Source organism: Trichinella spiralis, assembly GCF_000181795.1.
Source record: "Trichinella spiralis strain ISS 195 chromosome Unknown Scfld2, whole genome shotgun sequence".
In the NCBI taxonomy this organism is placed as follows: domain Eukaryota; kingdom Metazoa; phylum Nematoda; class Enoplea; order Trichinellida; family Trichinellidae; genus Trichinella; species Trichinella spiralis.
Genome location: NW_003526941.1, coordinates 8,854,857 through 8,880,387, shown reverse-complemented (window position 1 = coordinate 8,880,387; position 25,531 = coordinate 8,854,857). Strand labels below are relative to the sequence as shown.

Sequence of the window (25,531 nt, the reverse complement as noted above, 5' to 3'; positions counted from 1 at the left end):
ATGGATTGCAATTTCTGTGAAAAGTCATAACCAAAGTTTTCCAAATAAGGTCTCACGCCCGGTAGCAAATTTCTAAAAGAAAAACCGATCATCGTTAGCATGATCAAACATCAAACATATATCCATTTTTGTTTATTTATTGATCAAATAGGAATAACTCACGACAGAAATTCTTCAATTGTAGTATTTTTCGGTGAAGCTGTGAGCTGTCTGTGAAAAAACGACAATCCGGATAGCACGTGATCGACGGACAGATCATTTCGATTGTCGGTCTTTATTGGCAATTTCAATTTAGGCTTCATGTGCACCAAATACAGAGAATTGACATCAAGTGACGTCTGAACAGAAACAACATGCAAATATTTATGAAATGAAAAATTTCCATACAATGCGCAACAATGCAAGCGATTATATAATCAATGCAAATCGACGATCAAATAATCAAATTCTATCAACTAACTAACTAACTGGGCGTGGCATGTAAACAAAAGCGCGTGCAAATAAAACTGTCGCATAAAACTCACCTTTTCCACTAGTGAACTGTATTGGATTTTTTTCGGAACAGAAATGCTCGGATAAAATGTTGAAATTGGTTCCTGAAAATTGTGAACGTCATCAAATAATTTCCAATAAATGGCAACAACAATTATTACGCACCGTCAAAATGTGCTGAAAATCAAAATAAAGATGATAATGCAGACAACGATAACGAGTCATTTTGGGCAATTTCACATCGTCGGCACGGAGGAGTATGTATTTCGGTGCGGAAACAAATACCAACATTTCCGATGGCCCAAAGGCGAAAGCGTTCTGACGCATCATTCGGTTTGCCAGAAGACACAGAAATGTGGAACGTTCGTTGAACGGAGGCAACACCCCAATGTACATAACCGGAGGATCTGAAAGAACAAAATGAAAAATCACTGCTTCAATTAATCAATAACAGACTCGCACCACTGATGATAAAGGTTTCTTTAATAAGAAATTTAATTATTTTTTCAAACTTGAAATCCAATTTCTTATTATCAATTTCAATCCTGCATTGAGAGAAACGAGTTATCAAGAGGTGATATTATTATTGTTATTAGCTGAATCGATCATCTTAAAAAATTATAATTTTGCCTTATTATTTATTTATTTATTTTATTCGTGAAAAATATCACAACAAACGAACAAACGATTGTTTCATTCTAAAGAAATCATTATTTTCAAAATATAATTTGAAATTAAAACTGCAAACCTGCGCATCAGACAGTAGGATATTTTGCTAAAATGCTCACAGTGCACAAAAACATTTAAGCTCAGCGCATTGGAAAATATATTTCAACAACAACAAAGATAATAATTCTTCGAAATTGTTTGTAATTAATTTTAGTTCTTTTTTTATTGTTATTTTTTTAGAAAATAATCTGCATAAATACGATGCTAGCATTGTTGTTCATTTGAAGTTTCCACTTACCTCTGTTGGTTGCAGTCGGTTCGCCTGTGGCAGTCCACTGTGGATCAGGATTTATTGCACAAGCTTCCAAAAAGCCGTGCAACGGATAGACTTGATTTTTTCGGAAAAATTTCACCGTCAATTCGTTCAATCGACCAAAGTCGAAATTGTACGTCCAAACACGCGACTTGTTTTGTCTAGCAAAACGCTGCAAATAAAAACCGCTTGAATGGAACCGAGAAATAATCGACCGGATACAGTGAGAATGAATTTGTCGCATGTTTGATCGTACCTTACCTTTTAATCTATTACAACGCTTGTTCGTGAGAATGAAAAAGTGGTGAATTTGTGGAAAAGAGAAATCGTTAAGACGCTCATTCGCAAGACAGCTAGCTCATTAGTCGTGCTCAAAGCTAGAGCCATCGCTCAGATAAATCAGCCAACCGTCTCAAATATTGCAAAGACCCCCTGCCCCGAAGGCGCGCCATTCCTCTGGGTCTGCCGTATGCAGTCTCCAGTGCTGCGGCTTGGTCTAATAATCAACATCTGCACTGCAACAGCACTAGCCAAATTTGCCTACATGCTGCCCAAAGTCAACGCAAACAACACCAACAACAAAAGTAAGCTTCATCGATTGTTTCCATTGAAGACCGAATTTCAAGTTTTGAAATTGGATATGTAAATTTATTATTTTCCAATGCTAAAAATTTAAATTCCTATCCACACACACACAAGTCGGTGCAGCTTGCATTCTTCATTCAATGCCACGCAGTAATCAAGCCATCTTCACAGCATCATAGGTTTTCTAAATTCTGATGCAACTTTTCTCTTTTCATTAACGCAAAATTCCTCTAGCTTCAGTTCAAGAGCAAAAGCAAATGAGTACGCGTATATATCTTATATACATACATACATACATACATATATACATACATAAGCATATATCTATGAATTTGAGAAAAAGCAATAGCATATTTTAAATAGTTTTCAATCTTTCTTTCTTTGAACAATCAATCAATCTGAGCTGATCGATTCCAAACTGGCCGCGAGGTTGACGCCACATTCAAAGAATCAGCGTCGATAATGGACTCGGAAAGATCACTTCTGAGCTTCGACATTTTCAAAGATGAAAGAAAAACCCCAACAGGGCAGGAAATGCTTTTTCTGCATCAAAATCACATTGAAAAAAAAACAAAGAGCTCCAGTGTTGCATTTCAGGATAGATTAGCATGCGCTTCTCAGTCTTATTCGTTTAGCAAATCTAGTGTGATTATTGAATTTTTTGTTTATTCTTTTGCTTTGATTGCAATTTTTCAAGACGTGGCTTATGTCCAGAATGGTTACGGCTGGCGTTTCAACTGTTCCACACAGATCAGTGCCGATGCGCAATTTTATCACAATCGTATGAGCTATGTGGTGACGTGGACATTGGACAATGCAATATGGCTGAAATTGGACCGTGGTAATGCGGTGATTCACCGAAATCTCGACGAGATCTGCCAACGTCGTAATGGCCAAACGCTGACAGCTGACATCCTATCCAATGCACATCGTTATCAGTTCTATTACAACGAACCTGACGCTCAGTTTTGGTTGGAAATAATTAATACCACTGCCGACGACAGCGGCTTTTGGACGTGTTATGTGAAAATTTCTCAGCGTGATGGTCTAGCGATCACTGAAACGGTCACTACTGTCAAATTGGTCGTTTTGGATGACAAACAGATGGAACAATCGGACGAGGCGGTAAATTATGAAATGGAAAATTCATTCATGACCGATTATTTACTGGATGAATACGACAAAAACTCATTTACGGAAACATCAGCAGACAATTCTAAAGCAGCCAATTCTCACGCTCATACTGCCTTTCAATTTTTCTGTGTAATGCTCTCATTTTCAACATCATTTATAATGAATAAATGATGAAAATTAGCCCACAATTAATAATCATGAAAGTTTGTTGAAATTGAAAATAAGATCACCGAATTATCAAGAGCCGTCTTATATTCACGCTCAGTTCATTAGTATTAGAGTTCATGATGAATACTCACATAAATGACAGCAATTTTAAACAAAAAACCCATAAATTAATAAAGATCTTAAATTTGTCATAAGATATGTAAGAAAAAATATGAAAGACCAAATAATGAGCGTATTTTTAACAAACAATGGTTGAGCAAAGCATAAGTTCAGTGAGAAAAAAAATTCACACACAAAAGTGATGCTTCAAACGAAGATCAAAAATAAAACGTATTTACTTGATTATCTGTTCCATTTCCTCTTACTGTATCTGAATTTTAATTAACAACGTGTTTAAATTACGAAACAGTGATGTCACTAATAAAAGATGTAAATTTCATGCAACTTATCATGAAATGCAACTCACCTGCCATTGGCTGACGAATTCAATATCCGACTCTAAGATGATCATTCTTTTTGCTCCCGCTTCAAATAATTTAAGTGGAAGATCGCTCGCACCAGGGTTGAAAAGGCAAAATACCGTCTCTGATTCTGATATTCTGCTGCTGCACTGATCGATGATTCGATCTGAATAGAATTTTTAAATTTAACGTAACAAAAAAAAAATATATATATATATAACTTAACTTTGTGTTGAACAGGGTAGTGCATAACTTTGGTCAGAATGAAAAGAAGAACAACGTAAAAAAGAATATTATTTGACTAGAAAAAATTGAGAATTTCGACTTGAATGCCACTTTCAATTTACCAGTCAATAAACAATCGAGACAACAAATATTTAAATGAAAATTTTCAAAATATCCAAACTCAGTGTTGCACTTAACCGCATTGTTTTTTAATTTGAGTTGTATTTTTAAATTTCTCTTCATTACATAGAAAACACAAAGTCTAATGTTGAACAGTGTTGTGTACATGTTCAAAGTGATTCGTGCTCTTTGAACATCAGATTCAAGGAAAAGAACAATTAAAAAATTGCATACCGATTAATTTTTCCGTTTCGACCCCTCTAACCAAACTGAACGCACGACTGCGTGTTTTTTTCACTTTTCTCGGCTTCGGCGTGAACAGACTGTCCGGCTGGAACAAATCGGAACACATTCGCAAACATGCTGTCTGCTTCCGAACAACAGCTAACATTCTGAACTTGTTCGGTAAACCCAAGACAGGCGAAATAAATTTCATTTGTTATATTTTGTTCAATTTTCTCGCTTCCGCATCCAAGTACAAAAACCTGAATTGAATTGCAAGAAATATAGTTACCGTACTTCAATGATGTTTAAGTTCCAATAAACAAATAAACGTTGAACTTCACAACAAGTGCCGCATATTATTTTTTAAACGAAATGTTTATAGTTTATTTTTTGAGAATTTTTATTCTAAATGCATTTTTTTGCAAAATTCTTTCATCAATTTACATAAAAATTGAGTCACCGTAAGTCAAATTCCCACTACATTCTCCAATTCACAGAATATCATTGATCACTGTTCAGAGTCTCTTTTCTCACTTCACTAAGACCTATTCCTATAGGCAATGGAATTTCGCCTTCAACAACAAGTCTCTGCTCTTGATCTCGTCTCAATACTCTACTTTCAACTGTATCGTCCGCTATAATGCCTTCAGCCAAGAGACGTATCTGAAAAGAAATAAGAGAAACAAAAATTTTCAGTCAAAAAATATAAATAATCCACTAAGAGAAAAAAAAAAGACACTGATAACCTTGACTTCGTCCATGTTACGTTTTGGGTGCTCTTTCCATAGTTTGTGCAAATATCCTGCTTGGTTGATCCAAAAGGGCTTTCGCTTGGGTCTTTTGTACGGATATCGACCTTCTCCGTAAAGATCGTCCACATCCAATACCTTGATAAAAGACGACAAATTTGTTGAGGTAATTGGAACATCAACTGCTAGATTATACTTCGTCTTTGTCAATTTCTGAATCTCGTCTAACTGATTCCTCCCCAGATGGTCTAGCGATCACTTTTGGAAAGTAGTCTTTTTCTTTTGCAAATTCCACAACCAACAGTCGCTTACGATCAGCCAACTGCTGGTATGTCTCCTGGTTTAGCAAACCCGTGAAAAAAGCTTTCGTCAATGATTGATAGCAACGAGTGTTGCCTTCGACTTTGGCGTACAAATTCTTTATTCCAACCAACTCACAAATGCTTTTCAATGCCCGGTGACAGCGCAAACCATAACCTTCTGGCATTCTTTGCGCAAATATTTGCGTTGAACGACATTCAGCCCAAAAATCCTGATAAACTAATTTCAAAAAGCAATTTAAGCATATTATTTCATAACTAAAAAAAATGAAAAGTTCTCTTTTTAAAATATTACTTGTGTGATTATCGAATCGCTCAATATATCTCAGTCTTTTTGCAGCCATATTCGAAGCTTTGCGTAAAGCAGCCTTTGATTCAAGCATTTTCGCAAATGCAAAACCGAAAATAATTAAAAAAAAACAATAATAATAATAATAATAACATAGTACAAGTGTAAAAATGATATTTCTTCTCAATGTTCTTATATGTATATGTATGTAATAAAATGCAAATTTATTTACCAGCAAGACCATTTCCATTACCAACTACAGCTAAGAGACTGATCCGCTTCACTTGACCAAGCCTCGCAGTCATGTGACGCACCGATTTCGTTTCCAGAACAACTGTCTTGAATTGATCGGAATTTTCTTCTAAAATCAAACACAAAAAAGGTACCACTCCCTTCAGTCATAAGCATAAAAAGAATAAAAGCAAACAACAACGACGCACGTTCCGCAATACATGGAGGAGGACCAAGCTTACGACCTTTCAACGAAGTCCCAGACCAGCCCCTTTCCAACGGATGCAACTTCAAACGACTCACTCGGGTCACTTCGCGCAGCTTCAACAGCTTTTGTTCACGTTCAGGATCCGGCGGCAAATATTTCGGCTCCAACATTTGCTGACCAATGGTCAGTGCCGAATTCAAGCCGGGCCACAGGGTATTAATTTTTCCTGAACCATTCCATGTATGGTGGGAAAAATATTAAAAAAAACAAAACAAAAAAACAAAGTACAAACCTGAACCAATCGTCTGACCACGGTTCAAATCTTTCGCTTTTCTCACCGACCGCGCCCGGCCTTTCCTACGACCAACGTTGCTCACTGAAGTGACGCTTTTCCACAAACGTTCTGCCGAAGCTGAAATATAAATTTTCACCAATAAATAATACAATCAATAATCTTGTAAATAAATGCAAAAAAAATGTGTAAATCAAACTTTTGGTAAAGAAACTTTTCAAACGTGTTTGCAACGACAACGTTCCAATGTTCATATCTTTCTGCAACTGCATTTCAAGATGTAAATTTGAAGCCAAAATTCAGAAAACAAAAGTATACATATAGCAAGGTAAAAACATCCTGCTGAAGAAATAAAACATAAATTGAACAGGAAAAAATTTTTTAATGCTGTTTTTGCAAAAACAGACTGTAATACAACAAAGAAAAAAAAACAGAAAAGAAAAATCAGGCAACATGATCATTGTTCATTTTTTTTGAAATTTAGTAACAAATATGATTAATCAGCGATGCTGCCGTCGAAAGTGAAGCAATGCACATATCGAAGCGCCTATGGCCGTAATAATGTAAAGATCCCAAAAACTGCCAAATGTCGATTCCATGAATTCCAACCTCCACCATTCACCCTTGAAAATTGAATTCATTTTTTTAAACAATAATGATAATAATAATAATGAAACATACGTGTTGTAATTTTTCCAATGTAAAAAGAATGGACAACTTGACCAACGCCAGTGTAACCGGTAAAGCAGCATCGGCACTAACTTCCAACGCCATGTCGTAGAATCTCTTGGCTAAATGCAAATCTTGCTTGATGCCGATTCCTTTTTCATGCATGTATCCCAAGTTGAACATCGCCTGCGGATTACGTTGCAACTCTGTTGCCGTTTTGTAATTCGCCGCAGCTTCTTCGTAATTCACTGGTGTTCCAATACCGTAATAATGATAATCACCAACTCGCACTCGGGAAAAACCATTCCCCTGCTCTGCACTGTGCTTCCACAATAAAAACGCTCGTTGATTTATTGAATTTTTGCTCAAATAAATCAATTGGCCTAAAAATAAAACAAAAACTAATAAGTAAAAATTATTTTTTCCCATTTATTCAATTTTCTATCATCTATAGAGCATGTCTGAAGAGCGAAACAAAATTCACATAACCTCGATCGAGAATATAAGCTGCATTTGTTTGAGCCGTTTCATAACCAAGCTCTGCCATGAACAAATACTGAACCACCGACTGATCGTACAACCCGTTTTGATATGCCAAATATGCATCCATAAGCATCGTCGACCACACTCCACGTTCAGCAACATTTTTATAAAACTGCAATTTCAAGTACAGAATAAGGATTTGTGCTTTTCAAATTTCGTTAAACTTCAACGATAAGTATGCTAATTTTGCAAACCTCAACTGCAGTTGAACAACTACGAGCTACGCCCAAACCCATGGCATGCATTTGGCCAAGATTGTAATAGGCAACTACGTTGCCTGACTGACTTGCCAAATGGAATAATTTCAAAGCAGCAGGAAGATTTTGAGTTACACCCCAACCATCTTAATAAATCATAAATAAATATTCCATAAATTGAAATTCAATGAAAAAGAAAACTATTTAAAAAATACATACGATAATACATGGTGCCGAGATAGACTTGACCCTCTGGACTTCCCTGTTCCGCGGCAAGATTGAAATATTTAAATGCTTTGGAAAAATTTTGCTCCGTTCCCCTTCCGGTATAATACATGTGACCAAGTCCACTATAACCGAGAGTGTTTCCCTTAAAAAAAGAGAAAACCAACAATTAAAAGAAAAAGCAAAAACCAAGACTACTTTATCCGCAGCTTTTGAAAAATATTGAAAAGCAGTCGCAGGATCTGCCGGAGTAGCAGGGGTTCCATCCAAATACATTTTGCCTAAAAAGGCCAACGCAGTACCGCTACCTGCAGTGGCAGCTGTCAAATAATAATGATAAGCTAGATAAACATTCTGTTCAATGCCTCTGGCTCCAGACAGATAAAGATTAGCAAGTCCAATCTTAAATAAATCAATAACATATTTAGGCAATTATTATATACTTTTTCCCCTTTTTTAAAATTTATTCTTCAAATACCTGAGAATTGCGATCTCCTTTGTCTGCCAAAAATTTATAATACTGCAGCATATTCTCTTCAATGATAGCTTGAGAGTTGGCATTCAAATCTGCCATTTCATCCGATAAATAAATTCTTTGTGAACTAATAAAGCCAGAAAATGTCACTTTGTCAATAACTAGAAAAAAAATATTTTGTGAACAACAAAATTTAGTTATCAAATTAATAAACCTAAACCTTGCTTCGCAACTTTTCGATAATGTGACAACGCTGATTCACAGTTCTGAGGAACATTTGTCCCAGTAAAATAGCGATAACCCTGAAAGAAGAAGTTTGTTTGTTTTTCATTGCAAAGAAAAAAAATATTTTTTTGATTATAACCATAATCATTTGCGCCCACGGATCTCCACCAATGGCTGCATAGTTGTACAGTACAACCGCCTTCATAATACAACAGTGAAATCAAGGTGGCAAGTAAATGCAATAAAAAAATTTTCTTACATCTGCTTGGCTGGAATTAGTCAGTAGACCCGCAGCGTAGAGAAATCCCAAGCCAGTCTGACCTTTCGGTGAACCTCTTTTGGCCAAGTGCAGAAAGATTTCCTTGGACTTATTCACATTCCACGGGGCGCTGTCGCCAAACAAATACATGAAAGCTAAATATTCCAAAGCTCCCGTGTGATCAAATTCTGCAGCTTTGGTCAACAACTCGTAACCCCTGAAATTTTGATAATGTGAAATAAATTTTTATCAAAAGCATCAAAATGATGAACCTCTTCATATCAGCTTTATTTCGAAAAAAATTACCAGTTACATGCGTTAACGCTTCTTCGTAATATTTTTTGCCTAAATAAGCAATTTACATACAACTTTTCAAAATAACGTAACAATTTCTGATTATAAATATTTAAATTTCAAAAGTAGAAAAAAATATATATAAATTTTAACTGAAACCTTTCGGAAATTCCACCTGACTTTCACTTGTTTCATGGTCAGTTTGAAAGTCAGGTGTTGATTCAGCCTGAGCATTTTTCACTTTTTCCGAACTCTGTTCGTACAATGGAACTGAATGCACATCTTTGCTTTCATCTGATTCAGTAACTATTTCGGCTAAAAAAATTAAAATACCAACTAAACAATCATTTTCTTGTTCAAAAACAGCACAATAACGTGAAAAGGGCAACAGTTCATTTGGAATAGATGAAAATATGTTAAAAATTCAATATTATTAATAAATAGAATTCCAAAAATCACGACTTGTTTAATACTTTGAAATAACCATTTCATTCTAAGCACAAATATAGTGGATTAAAAAAATAAAATTAAATTATAAATTAAACAATTTTACAACAGTAAAAGTAGTTAACGCAAGCAAATCGTGCACAAAAAATTTACTGCATGAACCAGATAGAGTGAACTAGGTCGCTTTTCAATTTGCTTCCTTGTTGAGAAAAGAAATCTAATCTATACAAATCTATATAAAAATCGAATAACAAACAATAAATAATGAATGTAAAATTTTCAAATAAATTCAAAAAAGATAAATAATCGAACAATATCTGTGAAAACGAAATTCTGAACAATCGAAACTGTTACAATAGAAGACGCTTAAAAATCACACTGCATAATAGTAAATTGACATTGAAACTATTAATTCAGAGTCATATAAATTCAAAAAATACAAACTATTTCAATAAAATTCTGTTACATCAAATGAAACACACAAAGTAAGCACGCAGTTCAATATAAGATCTATTTCGAATTAACTGAATACATTTAAATGGTGCACATACCGTCATCAAGCACGGCCGATTCAAGACGATTATTTCCTAACAAGTTACCAATCAGTGTTGCAAAGTAAAATACATAAAAAACAAAAAATACACGATTAAAATTTACAGTTTTCATGATATACCTAATACAAAAGATTGTAATTCTTTACAGTATTAATACAATCAAGTTAATGTTATCATGACGTCACCATTCCCATCTGGTCTTTATTTTTTTTGTAATCAATTATTTGTCATATTTAAATTTTCAATTAAAAATTTCTAATAGAACTTAAAAATTGTGCATTATATTTATAAATCATTTCAGAATACAATTTTTCACTTATTGTTTATAATTGTCATGAGTGCGTTATAAATTGTTGAACGTCAGAAAATCATTTTGTAAGTAAAAATTTCGTTGCATTAAAATCAACAAATTATAAACCATTTACAGTGTTGAAATTATAAAATTAATCAATTCTATCAATCGTTGGAAACAGTTCATATTACTCGTAATGATACTGTAAACATGTATATCGGATCCGTCGTAACGTTGAATTAAATTTATTATTATGCTAATCTCTGAAAAAGTAAACTCATAATATAAGTGTATCTGGTATAGCTGAAGATTCAGCGTGTAAATCATGATTTTCAGTTCCTTCGCGATTTGTCATCGCTTTGAAGTGTTGATTGTTGTTAAATTCCGAAAACAATGTAAAAAGTACCAAGAGTGACTGAATTCTTGAACCTTCATAAACTGGAATATCGAACACTGCGCACACAAAATCCGCATATTCTTCCAGGCTAAGGGAGAAGCCGACAGTGTGCAATTTCTTTTTTGACAAGAACTGCTCAAATTCAGGTGGCCATTCTTGCATTAATGCTTCAATATCAGGCATCGGTTCCAAAGATCGAAACTTCGCAGCTTGCGCTTTCGAATGACGTAAACTTGTAACATTCTGAATCCATCGATCAATTTCTTCGGGATGATTTTCAGCATCGGTTATACTTTCTATATTCTCATCCAATTTTGTTACAGATTCCTGAATTTTCAAACGTTCGTTTTCATTTAATAATGAATTTACATGCAAACAATAGAATGAAAAGTTTGCTTACCATTCTACAATAATACTGAATTCCACTAATTATACTATCAATAAATACTACTGAATTAAAACAAACTCCACACACAAGTTGAAAATCAGTTTTTCAACGACTGAAATATTACCGTTGTATCCGTTGCTCAGCAACCGCAGGAGCAAATATGCCACTGTTAAGCATTGTAAATGCATCGAAGAATGGCAAAAAAATAAGTTACATACGAAAAATTGTAAAGGAAATCACATAAACAACAGTATAAAAATATTTTTTCTTGACTTATGTTTCATACTGTAACGTTACAAGTCACTCCGCTTCTTTTCAATATGGACTAAAATAAAATGCAATCTCAAACATTCATCGCACGTTTGTGTATTATAACAGCTACATAACAGAATAATATCAATAATCAATAGTAAATTTTGAATTATTACATGATTTCCATTATAACTTATACTGTATCATGTTTTGCTGTGGAAAATTTGCATTTTATATTAAATTATTGGTATTCTTTATTTGTTTTAAGCAAGGGTTTCAGTAAATAAATACACAATGACCTATATAAATGTACATTAATTTAATCGCGTAGTTAATAAATTCTATCGGTAGTATCAGTTTGGTTCGTTCAATAATTTATACAGATCATCATGTGCTTCAGCAAAATGTCTCGAGGCGCATCTGCCGGCTTTGATCGCCACATAACTATTTTTTCTCCTGAAGGTCGTCTATACCAAGTAGGTGAGTGTTGTTTATGTTGGAGCAATGCTTACATCTGTTCTGAAAGTTTTATATTATGTCTAGTTTTCTGGCATTATTTTATTCAAATAGCACAAATGAATGATTTTCTTTAGAATATGCGTTCAAAGCAATAAATTCGGTGAATCTTACGGCAGTAGCTTTAAAGGGCAAAGACATTGCTTGTATCGCATGTCAGAAGAAAGTCCCGGTAAATTATCAATTCTCATGTGCTATGTTTTTTAGTATTGTTGGAGATTTTAAACATTATTTTCCAATAAAATATATTTCCCATCTTTCAGTTTCACAGTGTGAAAAGAAACGAACAGTTTTCTTAAAGTAGCCGTAATTACTACTGTAACAATTTAGAGTATAGAATAAAGTTGGAAACTGAAAAAAAGCCATGAAAATACATGATGAATGAATAAAATTATTTTCCATATATTTTTTTCTTTTTTAAATCTTTTGAAAGTTATGTTTAGTGTTATTACTCAAAAACTTTTTCTAGGATAAGCTGATTGATGCATCGACAGTAACTTCACTGTACAAGTTGACTGACACGATAGGTTGTGCGGTAATTGGAAAGTTGCGTAAGCATTTTCAAATAACGGTAGAATTTGTTGATTTGCACGTTTAAAAAAATAAAATTATTTTCTCAGCCGATTCTCGCATGCAAGTACACAGAACACGTTATGAAGCGGGGAAATGGAAGTACCGCTACGGTTATGACATCACTGTGGACATGTTGGCCAAACGTGTGTCAGATCTGAATCAACTCTATACGCAGAATGCGGAAATGCGACCATTAGGATGCTGTAACTTTCATTTCGCTTTTATTACTTACATTATTGTGTGTGCGTGTTTTAGCGATGATTATCGTTGGTTATGACGATGAGTTTGGACCGCAGATATATCGCACAGATCCAGCAGGTTATACTTGCGGATTTCGTGGCATTAGTGTCGGGCCGAAGCAACATCAAGCTAATTCGATATTGGAGAAGAAAATTAAAAAGAAAGCTGATTTTGATAACGCAGAAACAATTCAAGAAAGCATTTTGAATAAATAAAGAATCTAAAATGTAAATTTTAAAAACTGTTTTGCATTTTAGATTGCATTAGAATGTTTGCAGACATCGTTAGCGGCTGAACTGCGATCCGGAGAATCCGAAGTTTGTGTAGTAGCGCAAGAACATCCAAGAGTGAGGTGTGTTTACAGATATATGCATTGGTGAATTCTAATGCTAATACACTTTGTAAAGTTTAAGTGTTATTTTTTTCATTTCACTTTTAGATTTCTGACCAATCAAGAAATCGAGGATCACTTGAATGCTATTGCCGAGAAAGATTAAAAATTTTAAATTATGGATGATCTGTTTTATTAGAATAAGAAGCAGAAGTGAATTTTTTCTAATAAAATGGCCAATTTGAAATTGCATTTGCTTTTTGTTCGCGATATTTAAAAGCGGTCGAACGTCGTTAATGATGTAATATCGGCCATGCCACTTGCTTGTACAAGTTCGTGCCTCTGTCGTTAACGTTATTAGCCTAGAAAACAGTCGTTGTTGCAACATGCCTGCATTAGGCCGACTGGGAAAAAATAAGAACAAATTATATGTAAATTTCTGTTTCCAATTTAAAAAATAAATAAAAATTTCTTTTTCAACACTGCTGAACAATTCGCATAAAATGTTGAATTGTGCAACAGTAGAAGAAGAATGAATGTTCAGCCTCGAAAGAAAAATAAACATTTTCCCATTCTATCGTTCATATCGATAATTAACCTGAATTTAATGACCTGATAAAATAGCTCTGTTCACCTGTTTAAATGATAGTTTCATAAGAAGAGAGCAGAATTTTTCAATTTAATCAACTGATGAAAGCCGTTTCCGAGAAAATAGCTGCAATGCAGTTGAAAGTATTGCTACAAATTCTGTTAGCAACTGCGCAGTTGGTGGTAAGAAATTTTTCATTTGAATTCATATTCGGATTGACAATTTTTCACTTGATCAATTTCGATCAGATTTCGGCCGAAAATAAATGCAAAAACACTTTTCAAATATTTCTCGACTGTACAGAAGACAAAATTCAGAAAAACAATTTGCACGAAGAATTGGAAGCGGAATTGAAAACCGACTTTGCAGCTCTGTCCAAACAGTGCTTTGCATGGAATGAAGAATTCAAAAACAAGTACGTACACGTTTTCTCTAGTTCCACGATCAACATCATCTCTATCGAACTTTACTATTATTTATCCTTGCTCATCAATTATAATACTGTAATGAATTACACGACATTTACAAAGCTCATTAATAGCATGTACAAAGCATTTACAAAGCTCATTAATAGCATTCATAAGAATAGAAATGGTAACTTTTCAAAGAGTAATTTTTAAATTAAAATATAACAGTCATATCTTCATCTGACAAATATTAACCAGTACTACTTTGTACATACATAACTTACCGGATTGTGCTTCTCCTGTCGAGTTTTCTTCCAAATCAAACAAACAAATGTCAGTATTTGAAATAAAAGGCGAATTTAAGCAAAAATTCCCCATATTACAATACTAATGCAGTGAAGAGCACACGCCTGAAGAAACTTGATCTTTCGGCTCAGAATGCACTGATAAAATTGACTTTCAAGGTTGAATAATAAGTAAACAAATACTACGTGTGTATGTATGTAAATTTTTAATTGGATGACCAATCTTGATTTGACCTCAGTTTTTGAATAGTGTGATCCGACAGGTGAACAGGATAATGTTGTTTTTGACAATTAATTTTTAAATAAACTATAGAAATTTGTGTCGGCTTAACAAGAACACACTGGATGTGTTTGCAATGCGCAGATCATCCAAATCGTCCAGCACAATTAGCAAATCTTTGCAAACGGAACAGATGATACTGAATACGTTTTTCCAACGGGATTCCAAGACGCAGCAGTGCATTCGTCGAAAGCTGTTCGACTCTTTTCCAAATTTCATCAACCAATGCTACAAAAGTAGACTGCAAAATTACCAGATCATGCCGGAAAAATTGCCTGACATCGACTTCATCACTTCCAACAACACACAAGCCATGTAAGTGGATTTTTTCAATACTGTGTTGCATTACTGATAATCTGATGCTGTTGTTGTTGTTGCATTGGCAGAAGATCGAACTATCGAACAAGAATGTTCATCTATGCTAATATTGCCGAATGCGCTTTCGACAACTTACAACATTCTCAAGCGACCGCCGAATGCTTTGCCAAACAACTGCCTCGTATGTACAACAAGCACTGCATCAAGCTTCTGGCCGGATGTTTGCAACATGCGTAATATAAGTTTTGTTTTCTTTTTTGTCAACAACAACAATATAAAATTCATGCATAAATTGCACGGTGTATTTATGGATAAACTTAAATATTACACTATTGTTGATGATGCCAAATGAATTTTTCAGAATGAGCAAAACCAATCTGCAGTGCATTTACACGTTCGACAAGACGAAGAATGCACTGTGTCCGTGCGCAGCAATACAACGAAGTTTGATTGTGGAAAATTTAGTCGCCACCAATAATTTGTTGAACGACAATTTACCAACAACCACTTGTCGAAGCAGAACAACCGAAATGTAAATAAATAAATAAATAAATAAATATGTATAAATAATAAACAATACCCTAATATATATATATATGTATATCTTTGCATTCTTTTCAGCTTAAAAAAATATTTGCCAGTTGTGGAAGATGCGTTCGATAAATGCGCCGGTGTTCGTTTGCCGGTTCGAGAAAACTTGCTCAACGTTTGCAAGCAAAACACACCGGAAATGATTCGCAGAGATTCAATGCGTAGCTTCGTCGTTGCCATGTCCTTTTTCCAAACGGTCATCGACCGTTTCGACCGATTCTGCCAAGCCGAATGTCCACATCAACCACTGTTAGACTACGCAATGTCGGCTGGCTTGAAACCATTATAATAAAACGGGAATAATATCCATTTATTATAATTATTATTATCATCATCATCATTGTTATAAACAATTTAAAGAAAAATTAAAGATTTTTTTAAAAAAATATAATACAAATTCTTATATACAGAAACGATACTGCAGAGATATTTGTGTAATCATCATTTGGAACACATGCAGCAGCAGTAGAAATTGAACACTTCCTAAAATAAGTTGCTGAATCACCCCCACCCCACGCCACACCCCATTTGTTGCTTTCAAAATAAATTTCCAAACTGTGGCTTATTGTCGCTTGTCACTCAAACATTATTCGACTGAAACAAAATCCACTCATTTATTACAATATATAAAAAGAGAAATTTCATTTACACAAACAAAAATATGAAAAAATAAACGCACTGTAGTATAAAACGAATAAAAAAGAGGAAAATAATATAAGTCACGATATACGAACCAAATAATTCTTTTTTTTTCTGTTCAACATCAATGACGCCCATGAGTGTACGATGACATTGGAGCAAACGCTGAACTGTACCTGTGAACAAATGCGGCCTGTGAATGAATGCCGGTCAGTGATGGTCTTGGCGGTATGATAGATCGATTTGAACCGTAAGCATTGATATGAGCATTAGCAGCAACAGCAGCAGATCGATCGAACATGTTCGCCTGCTGTTGTTGTGGTTGCTGCTGCTGCTGTTGCTGCTGCGGTATTGGATATCGAAAACCCAAATTCAACGGCTGACGAACTGGAGCTGGTGGACGTGCATTTCCAAAACCAACTTGTTGAAAAAACTAAATTTACAATCAATAATTAATGTTCTCTTTTCAAATTAATTATACGATCACACACAGATCGTTCATATTAATTATATGAAGCCAAATTTACCATTTGCAATTGTTGATAAAGTTGTTGCTGTTGTGCAATGTTGCTGTTGTTGTTGGTGGTGGTGGTGAGAGGCATTTGAAAGTTCTGCTGTTGTAAAAATTGCAAAAACATTGGCATAAGGCGAGTCATCATCGGTATCAAATGTGCTGAGGTATCTGGAAATGTGTGACCAACGAAATGATTGTAAGCCAAATCAGGCGGCGCGTCCGCTGCCTGCACCATTGGATTGTAGTACTGGTGGAACGACGGGATGTCGTTTTTTGCATTATGCACTGGCCTACTGTTGTTGTTGTTGTTGTTGTTGTGGAATTTCGCATTCACAGTATTCCATTCTTGTGCTTCATCTTCTGACGAACTCGACGCTTCACCAGATTCTTTTGAAGAAAGTGATGCATGACGATGACGTGCCGATTTGGTGGTGGTGGTGGTGGTGGTGGTGGATGAAGTCTCGCCATTTTTAACGGCGGCAGACTTTGCACTTGCAGCAAAAACCAAGTGTTGTTGCTGCTGCTGCTGCTTTTTTCTTCCATTTTCTTGTTTCAATTCCATTTTGGTCGACAACTGTGCCGCATCGTTCGCTTCTTTTCTCAACCTCTCCAATATTCCACCTACACCTCTAACTACGGGATATTTCTTTTTCTTCTTCTTCAACCCACAGTACGGTGAAGCTTTGGGCAAATATGAGAGATCCTCTTCCACAGCCATGAGCAACTCTTTTCTAGTTTCGCTTCTCTTTTCTAACATCAATTCGTCATTCCACAATCTGCAATTTAAGGAAAAAATCCCATTTTAAATAAAATTCACATTTATCAACATGGATAATAACCAAAAATACTACTGGATTAAATGTTTCAAGTGCTGGGCCAACCACTGCACCGTGCTGAACTCTTGAACAGCATATTCCAGGGCAGCTTTCATGCCCAATTTCAACATTTCTTCCGGTTGCCAACCAATTTCAGAAGTCAACTGATTCAACACTACCCACAACTCTTTGACCGTATTCATTTCTGCCCAGTTAATTCTCTTGTTCCTCATGTACTCTCTCAGATGAGCTGAAATTTGATCAACATCTATTTCCACTGTTGGAGGATGAACAACCGGTGGCTGTTTATCGACCTAAAAAAATAAAACAACAAATAATATAATATGTATGCATCACATTATAAACTGAAAAAAATCGGCACTGATAAATGTAAATTAATAGTAGTATTTTACTGTTCGATCAATTTCTGTATCAGCAGTTGGCACATCGGCGGCTAAATTCGTCTCCATCAACTGACAAGCATCAACTCTGGTGTCACTACTTTGAGCTTCGGCTTCAATTTGTAAACGGCGTGTTTCATCATCAACACATACTGCTTTTTCATTCTGAGCAACAAACTCAGTAGTAGACAACCGAACATTATTGTTATTATCTAAATTATATTAAACGCCTATTATTTTATATTTCATATAAATTATACCAATAGCCGAATGAGAGAAAAATCAAAAACATTAAGTATTGCATAATTTAAAATGTATAAAATAAAAAGAAAAATAAAATCATCACCAACTAATAATAATAATAATTTTACAAAACACCTATCACTTGCACAACGTAACAGATTCATTTTATAACTATTCTATTGGATTTTAGTTTCCATTTTCACGACCTATTTATAAATTCATATGCATACTATTAGACATTTTACGTGTAAAAAAATTTCATCATCTTGTCGATCTGCTCAAGATGAAAAAATAAATGTAAAAAAACTAATTTATACTGTTTTCAGGTGTCAAAAATGAGATCTTCAATGAAGATGAACAAACACCATCATCCAGTTCGAAATCGTTGAGCTCGAGCATTGCATTTTCCGCATCTTGTTCACTGCTGAATTTCAAAGTTGCCGTTTTAGTTCTAAACAAAAAACAAAAAAAACAATCAATACAAAAACAAAATATATACAGTATACTTACTGGTGCAGTTTCAAAATAACAACTAAAAAATATCATTTGAAAATCACAATAAAACTATAAATATTTTTATTAAAATATGAAGAAAAAGATAGATACCATAAAAATCATAAAAATTTTAGTACTTTTCTTCTTATCTTATTAATAATTAACCACAAATCCAACAAATAATTTTTTCTGTTCTTTTTCCCTTCCTATGCATACTGTAAATATTTTCAAGCTGCTGCAAATAATAACAACGTGCACAACGCGCTTGCAATGATATGCAAAATTACAATGCTAATCAAAACACTCACCCTGTAGTTGAATCAACGTCTGATAAATTGGCAATTTCCTGAACGTTGTATTCTGCAAAAATATCACGAATTAAACTTTCATTTGCGGCAGCAAGCAGTCCGTCAACTTTAAGATAACACTTTGAAACAACAGAATCTAAATAGAAAGAAAACAACAGCAGCACTTTATAAATCCTTTTTAAATGCTTTGCAATACAGTCGGCTCAATGTTTGCCTACCGTTGACAGGCAATTCTTCTGCCGATAAATTTACAACTTTCGCGGTGACAATGCCTTTGATTTCGTTGCGCTGCACACTTTCCTTCATAGCAGAGCAAAACGCTTCCGCTTTCAGTAGACAATCAAAATACAAGCTCACATATCTGTTTAAAAAAAGTATCAGAGAAAAGAGATTTTTTTTCAGAAACTTCTTCATAAATATCATTAAATAAATGTGAGAAATTAATTAAATAAAAAAAAATAAATCTACAATAACAATGTTCGAAAGTTGTGAACGTTAATTTGCCAAGCAATTTACTCAAACAATTTAGTTCGACTGGAAATTAAATCAGAACAAAAGAACGTACCCAATTTTCTCTTGTTCTAAAGCATTTGAATTCTTTTCGAAGCAACAAGCAAATCGTTCGCAAGCATACAACGCTTCCGATAAAACAGGCAACTGCATATCGCAAGGATAGATGAGCCCATCAACGCGCACTTCCTTTTCATTGTCAGCTTGCTGAGCTTGACCAGCCACGTCTGAAAAATAAAATTACACAAGTTTAAATATTTGAAAATAAAAATAATAACAATTAATAAAACGATAAAGGTGATCAAAACCGCTTGCGAGCGTTACAAATAAGACGCAAGGAAAAATACTTGAAACATCGTAATCATCCGACGATACATCACGTGCTAATGACACGCTCGGCGCAGTGTCACTGTCTTTGGACTTTGCTAAAACCATAGATAAATTTAAAGTCACTTGTTTACTGAAGCAGTTTTGAAAAGGAAAAACTCCCAAAGTACGACTGTCTTTAAGACTTTAAGTTTCTTTCTGTATGTAATGATATTCAAGATCAATTTTAGAACGAAAACATGGTACTGTAGAAAAGTTTGTAGTGGTCAAATATTGCCGATTGTCGAATTTAAAATTTCAATTAAGTACATTAAAACAGTCAGTCAGTCGATTGTGGTGAAATAATTGCCCCAAACATTACAAAGTTAGTTAATAAATTTGTAAATTTTACGTTACATAATTATGTAAATTTTCACTCATTTAATTGGCTTTTTTTCAAAATTCTGATAAAAAACTTTCCAATTTTTTTCCAATTTATCATACTGCATATATATATGCACGATCATTTTTCATGGAATATATTTTGTTTTACTATGAGATATAAATAAAACATTCTCAAACAATGTGATGAAACAAACAAAGTTCAGTAAATGTTGCCTGACATTTTAGAGAAAGCTAAATTCAATAATATAGAAAAAGCTATTCGTTTCAGTATAAAAGTCTGACACAGGTTCACTTCGATTGAAAAAAAGTTGTCCATTCAAAATAAAAAATGAAAACGGTACTCCAATAAAGATCATAAAATGTTTCTGATCATGATCGAATGTCATCTGATCCAATTTTGCACTTCAAAATGAAAAAACTTCTCAGAAAAGAGACACACATTCGCATGCATACACACGCGCACACACAGTGTACACATACGATGTACATATATACATATATACGTGTGAAAAACGCTTATGTAAAATTGCATATACACCTCTCAAAAAGAATAAAATGAACAGTTATAGAACAAATCAAGCTACAACTGTTCGAAGCTCGTCAAAGAGTAGAATAAAAAATGAAAAATATTCCGGCAGAACAGAATAATAAAAGCAGCAACAGCAGCAGCAACAGTAACAACAACAACAACAACAACAATACAATGTTGAACAGTAGAAAAGGTATGCATGTGTGTGCGTGTGCGTGTTTCCATGTGCATGCATGTATTGCAATGAAAAGCAACTATCAAGGCAACGTAAAACACACTGATAATAAAAGAAAAAAAGTAACAACCAAAATTGAAAATTCAAAAAAACAACACTTTCAACAACAATTTGAAAAACAGAAAACGATAAATAAATAAATAAAGATAGAGAGAAGAAAATAAAACGTATGACTTGATAGTTTGGCTAGCTTTTACTGAGATCGTGGATAATTTGAAGGATGAAAAAAAAAGAAAGCAGAAAAAAGCCCATTTTTTGATGAATGCGCTAAAGTCGTTTCAAGAGGTAGTAGATGCAACGCTGAAATCCAACGTGCTGGTATCATAAATTTGTTGCTGCTGCTGATGTTGTTGTTGTTGTTGTTGTTGCTGCTGCTTTTGTTGGTTTGCCTGTTGATTTTGCCACTGTGCAGTAGTAGTGTTCGTCGAGTTGGTGGTCGTCTTAGGTGTGGAGGTGGCATTGCAACCAACTGCAGACGTGCCTGTTGACAAAGATGCCAAATGAGAGATCAGCGGATAACCGTTGATTGGTGTACTGAAATTGACACCGCCGTTCAAACATCCGGTACTGTCTCGACACAAGGACAAAGCCGACTGCGGACCGAACGATGAACTCTGTCCCGAGTGGACACTGCCCGAGCGGTGGGTCAACGACGGAGCACCTCCGGCTCCTCCGGCGCTGTGGGCACCGACTATGGACGAGTGGGCCGGTGTGGAAACCACTGACCAAGTCTGCAAACGTCCGTGCAGCTCTTGGAACTGCGGCCGTCTGGACGGTGTCTCGTGCCAACATTCGACCATCAAACTGTACATCCGAGTTGGACAATTTTCCGGACACTGAAGCAAGCACCGCTGACGTACCATTTCAATCACCTCCTGGTTGGAGAAGCCAAAGTACGGCTGCGAACCGTAAGTGTAAATTTCCCACATCACCACACCGAATGCCCAAACGTCTGAAGCTTCTGAAAAACGACCATAAAGTATCGCTTCCGGAGGCATCCACCGAATCGGCAACATCGTTTTCGATTGCACATAATAATAATCTGCAGAATAAATGTCACGTGCAATTCCCAAATCTGCAATTTTGATTGTCAATCTGTCGGTAACGAAACAATTTCGCGTCGCCAAATCTCTGTGCACATAACGTTGAGAAGATAAATATTCCATTCCGGAAGCGATCTAAACATGAATTTTAATTAAATAAAGTATTTTCTTTCTTTATTTTTTCATTTTGCATCACCTGAGTAGCGATGTGCAAAAAATCGCTCTGATCGAGCAATATGCGCTCCTTATCCACAACACCTGATTGCGTATACGGTGCTCGCAGTAGAAGAAATTCGTGCAAATCACCGTGGATCCTTTAAAAAAATTACAATTTAAAAAATCATCAGTAAGTAAATACACGAATGAATGAAATGCAAAAAAATTAACTTACATAAATTCAAAAATCATACACTGCAGTTGTCCTGTCATGCATACGCCGATCAATTCGATAATGTTAGCGTGTCTGAGTCGACTGGTCAACGCTACCTCTTGGTCAAAGTCTTTTTTCTGATGAGGCAACGCATCCTCTTTGAGCGTCTTGATCGCCACCTGAATTGCTTCTTCTTCGCTACTGTAGCCAATCAGTTCGCCCTTCCAAACTTTACCAAACGCACCTTCACCAAGTGGTTCCAAAAATTGTATATTGCATGCCGGAATTTCAGGCGGCAAATCTACCTGAGGAGCAAAGCCCGGAGTACGAGGAAGCAGTGTAGCCAGTTCAAACTGAAAATGCAGAGAAAAAAAAACAAAATTGTAAATAAATAAACAAATAAATATGCATTCGACTTTTCTCCTCACGTGATGATTTGCGTCATTTTTGTGAACGTTGTTGCAAAGATTGCCGTTGACATAGACCAACGAACATTTTTTGTGCTTGCGTGCCTTGCGAGATCGAATACAGTAGACAAACAAAATTGCCATCACAGCCAATACAAGCACTCCGAGAACACCTGCCGCGACCATGATGTACTGGAAATAATCTGAGGACAAATTCCAAAAGTTGGTGTGATCCAACGACGGTCGATCGTTGCTTTGACCGTTAGTTTTGAATGTTTCTCGTTCCACCAATTCGGGATGCGTATTCGGTGGACATTTTTCCACACTGCAAAGCTCTTCGCGTCCGTCATCCGTAAAGCACCAAGGTTGAGGCTTTTTGCCTCCTGGATTACGACAATGATTGTGTCCTTAAAAATGAAAATTTTACATAAAAAACTACATTCCCACACAAACAAACAGACGACAATTCTTGTTTTCACAGCCGCCTATTTTTTTACCTACCTATAAGCTCAGGATGATTTACAGTTCGATATTCAGGAAAAAATTTGCCGAACTGAGACCAGCGACCACACTTTTTGCCTGTAACAGTGGTCGACGCTACTCCACGATAACTTTGACCAATACCCACATAACAAGGATCCGCTAACAATTGAAAGATAAACAACAATATATTTTGTTTTCATATTTCATTTCCTTCAATTACAATTTTAATAATACCGTTCAACAACTTACATGGACTAATTTGATCAATTTCATCCATTTTGATCACATGTATACATTTGTCAAGTCGGTCCGAAAGTCGACTACAATCAGGTAACAGTGCACCAGTGCCAATAAGACCGTGAGTTTTCGCAACCTCGTATTCTTCCCAACAAAGATCTTCTTCCAAAATCAAGCAATCTTTTCTGCAAAAGAAAAAAATAACTGATTAAATTTAAAAATAAAAAAAAATCAATACCACATACTTGCATAATGGTAAGACGGTAGTGCCAGGTTGACCGACAGCACTGGCTGGTGTCGACTCTTGGTCACAAACGTTGTAATTGTGATAGCAGGAGACTTGTTCAGCATATTGTCGACATGCATCACTGACTTGACTATTGTTACTGATTACAGCAATCGCAGCTTGGAGTTGACGTTCTGAAGAAAAGAAATGGAAATAAATAAAGTGAAAAAGAATAATATTCAAACAAATATATATATATAATTAATAATAGTAACATTTACTGACCAGTATCCATCATTGACTCTGGATCGTCAGAATGTACGAGAATTTTCTGTCCTGCCAAATATCGAGCACAAGCTTTGCCTCGGTAAGGCTGGCACGTTCCCGACATGGAACTGCCAATCCAATGAATCGGATAATCGTTGTCCGCTGAGATCATCAACGCCGACTGCGCGTCCATTCGGTTCCGTGCAGTGGATGCTTAAAATCACATGAAATCGATAATTTATCATTTGAAAACAAAAATAAATATTTCTCCAAATGTGGAATAATAATAATGAATATATAAAGCAAACAAACCCTGAACTTTGAGCAGAGACGTGCTCTGCACTTTGCCAGCTTTGTTGTTAGCATCGCAACGATAATAACCAGAATCCAGTACATGCAAATTGGAAATTCTCAATCTGGACCAATAATCTCGACTTTTCACCGATATACGATTCTTTTCTCTCAACAATGGTGCGTCGTTCTTGTACCATCTACATACATACATACATACATACATACATATACACACATATATATATACATATTGTTCTTCGGTTCAACAAACAGAATGCGATCAGAAAACTTGAAAAGAAACAAAAAAAAGCCCTTACTTGAACGTGATTGGCAATGAGCCTGTAACGCGACATTTCAAACGCACTGAATCGCCAGCACGACGTGTTAAATTCGGTAATAAACCATTCAAATGTAAATAAGGTTCTGTATCGGTAAAAACAAGCAAACCATTAATAATATTAAATGAAGTTGTCAAGAATAAAAAATAGTCGCACTTACGTTGGGCACCGGTGAGATCCGCTTCGACGCTAGAATAAGGAAGCAAGTCGTCAATCATTGTTACAATCGACAAAACAAACAATTGAATAGAAAATATCCGTATAACAGGACAATAATTTTCGTCGGATTATATGCCAGTGTGTTAATTGAGACACCAAAAAAAAGATGGAAAAAAGGAGGAGGATAGAATAAATCAGATTTGTTAATGGAGAAATTGAAAAGCATTGACCATCATCACAGCTGTTGTTGGTCTGTCAGATTTGTATTAAGCAGTAGCCACTGCCGCCAGGGCCATCGCTGCTACTACTGGCGAACTGAACTATAATACAACTGCTTGGGGCTGTTGAAAATAAATAGCTAACAAAGAAAGAGAGCCCGAGAACAAGCCGATTGGCCAAGCTATAAATTGGCAGGCTAAAAGACGCACGATGGCGCTGACAACGATGCTGAGAGTGCTA

At 35.4% G+C, this 25,531-nt stretch overlaps 8 protein-coding genes across 8 annotated transcripts; 2 read left to right on the top strand and 6 right to left on the bottom strand.

Moving 5' to 3' along the window:
* Positions 1–158: 158 nt before the first annotated feature.
* Positions 159–1,861, bottom strand: Tsp_06998 (hypothetical protein). The gene is made up of 5 exons (XM_003380803.1): positions 1,751–1,861; positions 1,460–1,646; positions 778–899; positions 525–596; positions 159–338 (listed from the first exon to the last, which is right to left on the bottom strand). The coding sequence occupies exons 1-5, from the start codon at positions 1,859–1,861 to the stop codon at positions 159–161; spliced, it is 672 nt and encodes a 223-aa protein (XP_003380851.1).
* An 82-nt stretch (positions 1,862–1,943) lies between these two features.
* On the top strand, positions 1,944–3,364 carry Tsp_06997 (hypothetical protein). The gene is made up of 2 exons (XM_003380802.1): positions 1,944–2,058; positions 2,463–3,364. Exons 1-2 carry the CDS (start codon positions 1,944–1,946, stop codon positions 3,362–3,364), a joined length of 1,017 nt encoding a protein of 338 aa, XP_003380850.1.
* A 358-nt stretch (positions 3,365–3,722) lies between these two features.
* Positions 3,723–10,481, bottom strand: Tsp_06996 (Sel1 repeat family protein). Its single transcript, XM_003380801.1, has 20 exons — positions 10,367–10,481; positions 9,528–9,683; positions 9,347–9,419; positions 9,075–9,291; positions 8,811–8,892; positions 8,594–8,751; positions 8,314–8,517; positions 8,110–8,260; positions 7,888–8,036; positions 7,640–7,805; positions 7,163–7,533; positions 7,017–7,104; positions 6,482–6,601; positions 6,004–6,415; positions 5,338–5,719; positions 5,139–5,279; positions 4,927–5,055; positions 4,433–4,652; positions 3,828–3,988; positions 3,723–3,731 (listed from the first exon to the last, which is right to left on the bottom strand). Exons 1-20 carry the CDS (start codon positions 10,479–10,481, stop codon positions 3,723–3,725), a joined length of 3,504 nt encoding a protein of 1,167 aa, XP_003380849.1.
* Positions 10,482–10,938: 457 nt separating this feature from the next.
* On the bottom strand, positions 10,939–11,411 carry Tsp_06995 (conserved hypothetical protein). The gene is given in 2 exon segments (XM_003380800.1): positions 10,939–11,385; positions 11,400–11,411. 2 exon segments carry the CDS (start codon positions 11,409–11,411, stop codon positions 10,939–10,941), a joined length of 459 nt encoding a protein of 152 aa, XP_003380848.1.
* A 691-nt stretch (positions 11,412–12,102) lies between these two features.
* Tsp_06994 (proteasome subunit alpha type-6) lies at positions 12,103–13,524 on the top strand. The gene is made up of 5 exons (XM_003380799.1): positions 12,103–12,178; positions 12,292–12,386; positions 12,684–12,749; positions 13,306–13,379; positions 13,467–13,524. Exons 1-5 carry the CDS (start codon positions 12,103–12,105, stop codon positions 13,522–13,524), a joined length of 369 nt encoding a protein of 122 aa, XP_003380847.1.
* Positions 13,525–14,141: 617 nt separating this feature from the next.
* On the bottom strand, positions 14,142–14,732 carry Tsp_06993 (trimethylguanosine synthase protein). Its single transcript, XM_003380798.1, has 3 exons — positions 14,639–14,732; positions 14,306–14,416; positions 14,142–14,242 (listed from the first exon to the last, which is right to left on the bottom strand). The coding sequence occupies exons 1-3, from the start codon at positions 14,730–14,732 to the stop codon at positions 14,142–14,144; spliced, it is 306 nt and encodes a 101-aa protein (XP_003380846.1).
* A 1,313-nt stretch (positions 14,733–16,045) lies between these two features.
* Tsp_06992 (trimethylguanosine synthase protein) lies at positions 16,046–20,208 on the bottom strand. The gene is made up of 11 exons (XM_003380797.1): positions 20,121–20,208; positions 19,829–20,000; positions 19,482–19,624; positions 19,264–19,369; positions 18,778–18,911; positions 18,230–18,429; positions 17,853–18,130; positions 17,015–17,777; positions 16,664–16,920; positions 16,257–16,382; positions 16,046–16,121 (listed from the first exon to the last, which is right to left on the bottom strand). Exons 1-11 carry the CDS (start codon positions 20,206–20,208, stop codon positions 16,046–16,048), a joined length of 2,343 nt encoding a protein of 780 aa, XP_003380845.1.
* A 1,318-nt stretch (positions 20,209–21,526) lies between these two features.
* Tsp_06991 (putative kinase domain protein) lies at positions 21,527–25,131 on the bottom strand. Its single transcript, XM_003380796.1, has 10 exons — positions 24,893–25,131; positions 24,594–24,772; positions 24,300–24,494; positions 24,034–24,208; positions 23,786–23,973; positions 23,570–23,710; positions 23,090–23,475; positions 22,683–23,014; positions 22,488–22,605; positions 21,527–22,426 (listed from the first exon to the last, which is right to left on the bottom strand). Exons 1-10 carry the CDS (start codon positions 25,129–25,131, stop codon positions 21,527–21,529), a joined length of 2,853 nt encoding a protein of 950 aa, XP_003380844.1.
* Positions 25,132–25,531: the final 400 nt, after the last annotated feature.

Excerpts from the sequence above, each read along its gene's own strand:
- Tsp_06997 (XM_003380802.1), top strand. The coding sequence starts at position 1,944 with ATGCAGTCTCCAGTGCTGCGGCTTGGTCTAATAATCAACATCTGCACT. Across the intron at positions 2,059-2,462 it reads AAACAACACCAACAACAAAA|CTGATCGATTCCAAACTGGC; the intron begins GTAAGCTTCATC and ends AATCAATCTGAG.
- Tsp_06996 (XM_003380801.1), bottom strand. The coding sequence starts at position 10,481 with ATGAAAACTGTAAATTTTAATCGTGTATTTTTTGTTTTTTATGTATTT. Across the intron at positions 8,893-9,074 it reads CTAATTCCAGCCAAGCAGAT|GGTTATCGCTATTTTACTGG; the intron begins GTAAGAAAATTT and ends TTCTTCTTTCAG. Across the intron at positions 5,280-5,337 it reads CAGAAATTGACAAAGACGAA|GTATTGGATGTGGACGATCT; the intron begins GTATAATCTAGC and ends TCTTTTATCAAG.
- Tsp_06992 (XM_003380797.1), bottom strand. The coding sequence starts at position 20,208 with ATGGTTTTAGCAAAGTCCAAAGACAGTGACACTGCGCCGAGCGTGTCA. Across the intron at positions 18,912-19,263 it reads GACGTTGATTCAACTACAGG|AACTAAAACGGCAACTTTGA; the intron begins GTGAGTGTTTTG and ends TTTTTTGTTTAG. Across the intron at positions 16,122-16,256 it reads ATCTCTGCAGTATCGTTTCT|CCAGCCGACATTGCGTAGTC; the intron begins GTATATAAGAAT and ends AATGGTTTCAAG.
- Tsp_06994 (XM_003380799.1), top strand. The coding sequence starts at position 12,103 with ATGTCTCGAGGCGCATCTGCCGGCTTTGATCGCCACATAACTATTTTT. Across the intron at positions 12,179-12,291 it reads AGGTCGTCTATACCAAGTAG|AATATGCGTTCAAAGCAATA; the intron begins GTGAGTGTTGTT and ends GATTTTCTTTAG. Across the intron at positions 12,750-13,305 it reads CTGACACGATAGGTTGTGCG|ACATCGTTAGCGGCTGAACT; the intron begins GTAATTGGAAAG and ends GAATGTTTGCAG.
- Tsp_06998 (XM_003380803.1), bottom strand. The coding sequence starts at position 1,861 with ATGGCTCTAGCTTTGAGCACGACTAATGAGCTAGCTGTCTTGCGAATG. Across the intron at positions 900-1,459 it reads ACCGACTGCAACCAACAGAG|ATCCTCCGGTTATGTACATT; the intron begins GTAAGTGGAAAC and ends TTGTTCTTTCAG. Across the intron at positions 339-524 it reads ACAGTTCACTAGTGGAAAAG|ACGTCACTTGATGTCAATTC; the intron begins GTGAGTTTTATG and ends GTTTCTGTTCAG.
- Tsp_06991 (XM_003380796.1), bottom strand. The coding sequence starts at position 25,131 with ATGATTGACGACTTGCTTCCTTATTCTAGCGTCGAAGCGGATCTCACC. Across the intron at positions 24,209-24,299 it reads AGAGTCAATGATGGATACTG|AACGTCAACTCCAAGCTGCG; the intron begins GTCAGTAAATGT and ends TCTTTTCTTCAG. Across the intron at positions 22,427-22,487 it reads TTTTGCACATCGCTACTCAG|ATCGCTTCCGGAATGGAATA; the intron begins GTGATGCAAAAT and ends ATTCATGTTTAG.
- Tsp_06993 (XM_003380798.1), bottom strand. The coding sequence starts at position 14,732 with ATGGGGAATTTTTGCTTAAATTCGCCTTTTATTTCAAATACTGACATT. Across the intron at positions 14,417-14,638 it reads GACAGGAGAAGCACAATCCG|TAAAGTTCGATAGAGATGAT; the intron begins GTAAGTTATGTA and ends GATAAATAATAG. Across the intron at positions 14,243-14,305 it reads TGGACAGAGCTGCAAAGTCG|TCGAGAAATATTTGAAAAGT; the intron begins GTTTTCAATTCC and ends TCTTCTGTACAG.